At 40.3% G+C, this 7,500-nt stretch overlaps 1 protein-coding gene across 1 annotated transcript; it reads right to left on the bottom strand.

The window, feature by feature from the left end:
• Window positions 1-2,895: 2,895 nt before the first annotated feature.
• On the bottom strand, window positions 2,896-3,825 carry LOC120243949 (olfactory receptor 8B4). Its single transcript, XM_039250199.1, has one exon. The coding sequence runs from the start codon at window positions 3,823-3,825 to the stop codon at window positions 2,896-2,898; it is 930 nt and encodes a 309-aa protein (XP_039106130.1).
• Between the last annotated feature and the right edge of the window lie 3,675 nt (window positions 3,826-7,500).

The raw sequence follows: 7,500 nt of genomic DNA, 5'->3' as shown, positions 1-7,500 counted from the left end.
TATTTTAGCACCTAATCATTACATAATTCTATTTGGACATCAACATTGACAATAGTTTAATATTTCTAATTTAAAACTTATTATAGATTATAATCATAGATCAAGACCAGAGTTGTGGAGTTAAGAATCACCATAAAAATACATGATTGTTGAAGCCAGAGGAGCTGGAGAGATACCTCAGGAAGATCCAAGAAGAGATGTGGACTCAGGACTGAACCCAGAGGAATCCCAGCTTTAACAATGCTTCCTAAAGGGTAAAATGTCCTTTACTGAAAATCAAAATGTCATGATATAATCAAGTGACAGCATTTTGGTTTTGTGGCAGAGGGATTCACCTGAGAACATCGGACACCGAGTATCAAATTAGGTCTCTCAGTTACTGTAAAGCAGAAGCCAAATCTGTTGACCACTGAGAACCTGCAATTCCTTAACACTGACCTAAAAGGAAAGATGACTTATCCTTGGTTTGGAAGGGAAGTGAATGTCTTTGGAATTTACAAAATGTTGGGGCGCCTGGGTGGCTTAGTCGGTTGAGCGTCCGACTTTCGCTTAGGTCATGATCTCGCGGTTCGTGGGTTCGAGCCCCGCGTCGGGCTCTGTGCTGACTGCCAGCTCGGAGCCTGGAGCCTGTTTCTGAGTCTGTGTCTCCCTCTCTCTCTGACCCTCCCCTGCTCACGCTGTCTCTCTCTCTCCTAGAAATAAAAAAAAAAAAAATTAAAAAAAAAATGTTGACTTTCCTGTAGGAGCAATAAATGTGTCTTATCTGGCTATTGTAAGAACCAGGAAAAGTACTTCTGAGCTTTGTCATTTCAGATTTTCAACAGGACTGCTTTCCAAAAGATCCAAGCCAGTATCTCCATAAGTCAAACTTATTTTTCCACCTCTACTCACCCCAGTGCGATATGTAATGAGTGTAAGGAAGGATATTTGGAGGATTTAATGCATTTATTTCTTAAGTATTCCTTTTCATTCTTATCCTTATGGTTCTGATTTATTTCTTGTTCCTACTCATTGATACCAATGGTGATTTTTTCTTTGTATCATAGTATACTTGCTCTTCTCTCTCCCTATTCTCTACTCTTTCCTAATATCCTCAAGATCCCCACATATCCAGACACAAACAGTTCTCTGGAGGGTAGAAGTCAGCTAGGTCCAGAAGACCAACAAGCAGTTGTTCCGAATGGCATTAATAAAATTCCAAGGAGTTTAATGTAAGTAAGGTACTTTAAAAGTGCCCAAACATATAGTATATACTCAGTAAATGTTAAGTATGATTATCATAATCTAGGTATAATCCATGTATGTAACAGATTTTTCCACCTTCTTTTGAGATCTCCTCACTTGAACAAATTTGGAGAAAATAAGGTTTGTCTTCTGTCTCCTCCTTAGTCAGTTCCATGCTGCAGGTGCTTCTCCATTCTGTTCTCAGCTCCATCACAGTATGGCATGCTTCTGGCCAAGACCTGGAATGCTTGAGCTACCTTTCTTCTCAGTATGATGGTGCTGCTTCCACATGAGTGTCAGCAGAGAGGTAAATGTGAAGAAGGACCAATTTCTCTTTGCTGCCTTGTTTCTCATACCAACACACATTGAGTAACTATCCAGCTTTATGGACGAGTTAAAGAAATACAAGCAAAGCAAAGTGCATCAACTCAGTACTTTACATGACTCTCTCCATATCCAAAAGAAAAGTACCAAAAACTCTTCACAGAGAGTCTTCTCAAGGACACACTAAGTTCTAGCCTCTACTCAGCCCTATTATTCTAGCCACACTGAGTCTCCATTCACCCATCTTGCACATGGGTTGGTCTGTCCTGGATTCACCTTTCTGCCTACACTCAGGGAAGTTTATCAGGGTGTAGTCCTTGAAATCTGAACTATTCAATATAGTGTAGCAAAATCTTCAGCAGAGTAGTACAAAGTGGACTTTGGCACTCAAAATCTGGATCCCTTTCAAGTTTCCCTGCAAACAGAAAGTGTAATATGATTCCTCTTTCTTCATGATTCTCTAATAGTTAACTGTAATAAACACACATACATATATAAATACACACATATTCTTAGAGACGGTAAAATCTAAATCAACTTTAAAGAATAAAAGAATTTTCCTAAATGCCCTGTAATGTACACAGAATTTCCAGGGAAGGATAGAGGAGAGGTAGCAATTAGCAATCACATAAATCTGTGAAATTTCTCCTTTGTTCTTGCTTTCAGCCTTAGCATACAGAGCCCAAAAAATTGGCCCAATTACAAAACCACCTACACCATGGTTACCATTCCAAGCCCTAAGAGTTCTGAAATTTGGAAGTGAAAGATTTTAGTTTTGATTTATCTTTACATTTCAAACCAAGTAAATAACTCCTGTGCAAGGCCTTCTCTTGTGTGTACATATATATATGTATATTAAAGAGATGTATATTACGATCTTCCTGGACAAGCAGCCTCTCAAGGAGCTGGGAGACTATCTTACCTATGACTCCAAGGTATCTACATTGGTCTTTGGTAAAGCTGCTCCCATACCTGAAGAAAACATACACTCACTCTCCTGGACCATCACCTGCTCCATCCCTCAGCCAGAAATGTTGTTTGGAAAATCCGTTTAGCCTACCAAGAAAAGAATGGAAGGCATGGGGCCACATCTTATTCATCTCTTGGGCCTCGTATAGAGTCTAGTAAACAATAGATGCTTAATAGATGCTAAACTGCATGCAATGAACCAATTTAAATCATACAAAATAGTATAATCCTCAAGAAGTGTATAAGCAAGAAACTTCTGGTTTTGTTAAGTAGAGAGAAGACCCTACTTAAGATAAAAGAGGAAAAGTTCTGCACCTGTAAATAAAAAGATACTTAAGTATGATGCTTACCAGTAATTAATTGATATAAACAGAACCATCAGGAGAGCACTGTTCTCAGGGTTTTACCCAGGGCAAGTTTCACATCCTTGTTCCTCAAACTGTAGATCAAAGGGTTAAGCATGGGAACCACATTGGTATAAAAGACGGAGGCAAATTTACTCTGGCCCATAGATGTAGGAAAAGAGCTTGTTAAATAGGTGAATGCTCCTGACCCAAAAAACAAAGCAACAACAATTATGTGGGAACCACATGTGCTAAATGCTTTGGATCTGCCCTCAGCAGAAGGAATATGGAGGACATTAGAGAGAATCAAGGCATAAGAAATGAAGATGCTGATACTGGATATTGTGATGACCACTCCCACAACAGTAAAAAATACCAGTTCATTGACCTGGGTGCTGGTGCAGGAGAGCTGTAAGAGAGGAAGAACTTCACATAGATAATGGTGGATGATGTTGGAATCACAGAAAGTCAGTCTCAACATGCTCCCAGTGTGGGCCATGGCTCCAGCAAACCCTATCACATATGAACCAAACATCAGCAGAGAACAGACCTGAAGGGACATGGTGACTGTGTACAGCAGAGGCTTACAGATGGCCACATAGCGATCATAGGCCATGGATACCAACACATAGCACTCAGAATTTACAAAGAAACAGAAGAAAAATAGTTGAGTCATGCATCCCACATAAGAGATGGCACTTTCTGACACAAAATCATTCAGCATTTTGGGGGTAAATACGCAGGAATAACAGAGATCTATAAAAGACAAGTTGAAGAGGAAAAAGTACATGGGAGTGTGAAGGCTAGAATTTAGCCCAATTAAGATGATCAAACCCAAGTTGCCCACCACAGTAAACACATAGATCCCTAAGAACAGGATGAAGAGGGGAAGCTGGAGCTCTGGTTCTTCTGATAATCCCACTAGGATAAACTCAGTCACTGAGGAGCTGTTTCTCAGGGTCATTCTCTTCCAGGGAGCTGTCTGTGGAAACAAGCAATAAAATACATAGACATAACCATGGCTGATGGAAAAAGGCACTAGAAGATGAACCAGTGCATGAATGTCCTTTTTACTTTCTTCTCTTATCTATGCACCCCTGCCCCCATCCAGGACATTGACAACATGCCTGTGACTATATCTGAGCTCTCCTGGGCTAGAGTGTGTTCTTGGGCACAAGAATTCTGTCCCTTCTTGAGAGATGAGGAGATGGAATTCCTGCATTGGCTGCCCAAGGACTAACAGAAGCACATCACAAGAGTCAGGAGTACAATCTGAACCCACTGCCTCAGGCTCTGAGAGCCAGGAGTTCTCAAGTCAACCACTGTCTCTGCCCCCCTCCTCTACCCTGTAGAGAAAGCTAATAGTGTCCCTTACTGTCTCTGCACACCCTACCCTCTTTCTCTAAGCCCTCCACTCCATCTCACATCAAAGTCGGTATTGAGAGCAGGAAAGGGATCAATATACCCTAGACCTCTTGGTTGTGGGTTTAAAAGAAAACCATCAGGAAACACGGGATTCTGACATTCACCTTCCTTCTCCCTGGCCCAATTCAGTGCTGGGTTTTATGCAGTTTTTTTTCTATTAGCCCAAAGGAGAAAATGATGTTCATGCATAAAGGAGGCAGCCTCGAGTGTATTCTTCTGATTCCATTAGTGCTGCAAATCACACCTTTTACAGACGCCAGTCACCAAGGTGCTCTGGGAATAGACTAAGATTTCTGTTTGTGGATTTTCCCAGATGGTCTACATCAACTTCAGGAGAGAAAAAAAAATAGCAACTCTCATTTTTACCAGGGCCCCAGCTGGCATATCACAGAAAAGTTTATGCCACTTGATGATCTCAGGGGCCTGCTTAGACACAATTTCCTTGGGAATTTCTCAGAGACGTGTCTCCATAAGGAAAGACTTTCACTGTCCTTGTTGACACACTGGATAATGCTGCTCACCTGACATCTTGGGACTCAGCTGTTCTACTCAAACTTCCCCATTACCCTAGGGATTTCATGCTATTCACTGCTGAGTGTGGGGGCTCATTTTCCCTCTCCTTCATTAATTCTTGGTACTAAAGATTGACTTTAAAGGAAAATGGCCTTGGGGCACCTGGGTGGCTCAGTTGGTTAAGCATCCAAATTTAGCTCAGGTCATGATCTCATGGTTCATGAGTTTGAGCCCCACATCAGGCTCTGTGCTGACCGCTCAGAGTCTGGAGCCTGTTTCAGATTCTGTCTGTCTGTCTCTGTCTCTCTCTCTCTCTCTCTGTCCCTCCCCTGCTCACACATGCACTCTCTCTCTTTCTCTCTCTCTCTTTCAAAGCCAAACAGTAAAAAATAAATAAATAAAGGAAAATGGCTTCAAACTTATTTTAGCCACCATTTCCAGATGGTCAACAAGGGTTTTGCTAATAGGACCAAAAAAATTTAGATCAGAATTGTAGATGCTACAGAGAGCCCCTCAGACAAAATGTTTCTAACAGCCTGAGCTGTTCAGAAGAGTGGAGACACCACACCACCACCACCACAAGCACCACCTACCGTCAGCTCTATTAAGGACCACAGACAGGCCTTTGCTATATATAAGGAGATTTAAATAAATGAACACATATGCAAGGAAGCACACATGCACCTGCATAAAGCTCCTCTATAGATGTGTGCAGGCCAAGATGTAACAGGAGATGTACCTGTTTTAATCCTGTCATTCTCCAGATGACAGAGCTGCTTTCCATATGATCTGCTACATGAATATTCTAAGAAACATTCAAATCCATGTAAGCAACTGCATTTGTAAGTTAACTGAGGCTGCCTAAAATAATCCCAGTTTTCCTGGAATAGTTCTGATTTACATCTATTATTCCTGTATAATTATTAATAGCATACTCTCTCACTCTGAAGAGTGTCTGGATTTGGAGAAGAAATTATATGGTCACCCTATGAAAAAGAGCATAAGCAACTGTTCAGGTCCTCTGGCCCCTACTGCCTTCTAGACCCATTGACCTCCATCCTCATTCTGACTAAGGAAGTATCTGCCTTTCACCCTCCTTGCCCTCAAAGTTCTCCTTAACTGAACCTACTCCTCCTGACCAACCATTATTATATCTCAATAGATTCAGGGTCAAAAACAGGAAGAGCACTTGCTGCAAGCTGTGTCTGATATACACCTAACCAAAAACTCCAAAGCAAAGAAATACAAACCTTAACTACGTGCCTAAAATAAGTGGAAGGGAAATAGTGAGAAAAGAATTACATTGGTTGAAGGAATAAACATTAGTACAATTTTACCTTGTTACAATTGGTACAATGGAACAATATTGTTGATGACTATGGTACATGGTACAGTAAATTAATTAGTAATATTTAGCAAATTTAGATATAGGCATACATTGTCACCCATCAATTCTACTCCTAGGTGCATACCCAAGAAAAATAAGTATACACATTTGCCTAAAGACATGTCAAGAAGTTTCATAGCACCATTATACCTATTACTCAAGAACTGAAAACAACCCATATGTCAATCAACTGTAGACTGGATAATAAATTGGTATGATAAAATAGAATTCCATATAGCCATGAAAGGTAATAGCATAGATTAAGGTCACAAACCTATTATGAAGCAGAAGAAGCCAAGCACAAAAGAGTGCATACTTTATGATTTCATTTATATGAATTTCAAAACTAAGGAAACTACTCTGTGGTATTAAAAGTCAGATAGCAGTTATTCATGCTTGATGTGTTAGAGGCTAGTGACTGGAGAGAGACATGTATGAAGGGTGCTTCAGGGTTGCTGACAGTGTTCTGTTTTTCATGGAGGTGCTGGTTACATGGATGTGTTCAGTTGGTAAAAATTCATCAATCTGTATCCTTGTTACACTTAAAATTGAATGTTGACTTGAAACATAAATGGAGAACAAAAACAAATTAATGTTTTAGCAAATCATCCTGCCCAACTACTTTAACGTTTACTAAGCACCTTTGATCCATAATTCCCTCATTCATAAAATGGGAACTTACTGACCTAACTCAGTATGGTAGCACATGCAAAAGAACCATCATTTTTATTTTTTATCCATCTTGTATCTCTTAAGGTAAAACTCCCTTTATTTCTCCTATAAAGGGAGGGAATCAAGAGGTAAAAGAATTGATGCATATGGTGCAACTACAGAGTACTTGGCATTGTGCTGGATGTTTTCTACTGTAATATTATACTTATAACAACTATACATTGTGCATGTATATGGAAGATTGTTTTGTTTTGTTTTTTCCAAAGATGGCCATACGCACGCGCGCACACACACACACACATCTTGCATCCCACATGTTCTTGGCACAATAGCACTGACCTTCTTCAAATAAAGATATGGGATCTATGTTCCTTACACTTGCATCTAGGCAAGGACTTAAGATTTCTCAGAAGAGTATGGCAGAAGCAATGTTATGTGACTTCCAAGTGTTGCGGACGAAATGACACAGAGGACAAGACACACACAAAAGACAGACACAGACACAACTCCGGCCGGAGGAACAATTCTACGCAAGCCCCTCTTGCGGTTTATTTTATACCCTGGTAACTGGATACAAACTGAAATCTACAAGATGCATTCCTTTACCAATTACGGGCAAGTAGCCAAACACATTTCAAGGAC

Source organism: Hyaena hyaena, unplaced genomic scaffold, assembly GCF_003009895.1.
Source record: "Hyaena hyaena isolate Hyena2069 unplaced genomic scaffold, ASM300989v1 scaffold_364, whole genome shotgun sequence".
Classification (NCBI taxonomy): Eukaryota; Metazoa; Chordata; class Mammalia; order Carnivora; family Hyaenidae; genus Hyaena; species Hyaena hyaena.
Note: the sequence above shows the minus strand (reverse complement) of the source record. Positions and strands in the feature narration are given on the sequence as shown.

What these genes read in the sequence shown, in the direction of transcription:
- LOC120243949 (XM_039250199.1), bottom strand. Translation starts at nt 3,825, where the DNA reads ATGACCCTGAGAAACAGCTCCTCAGTGACTGAGTTTATCCTAGTGGGA.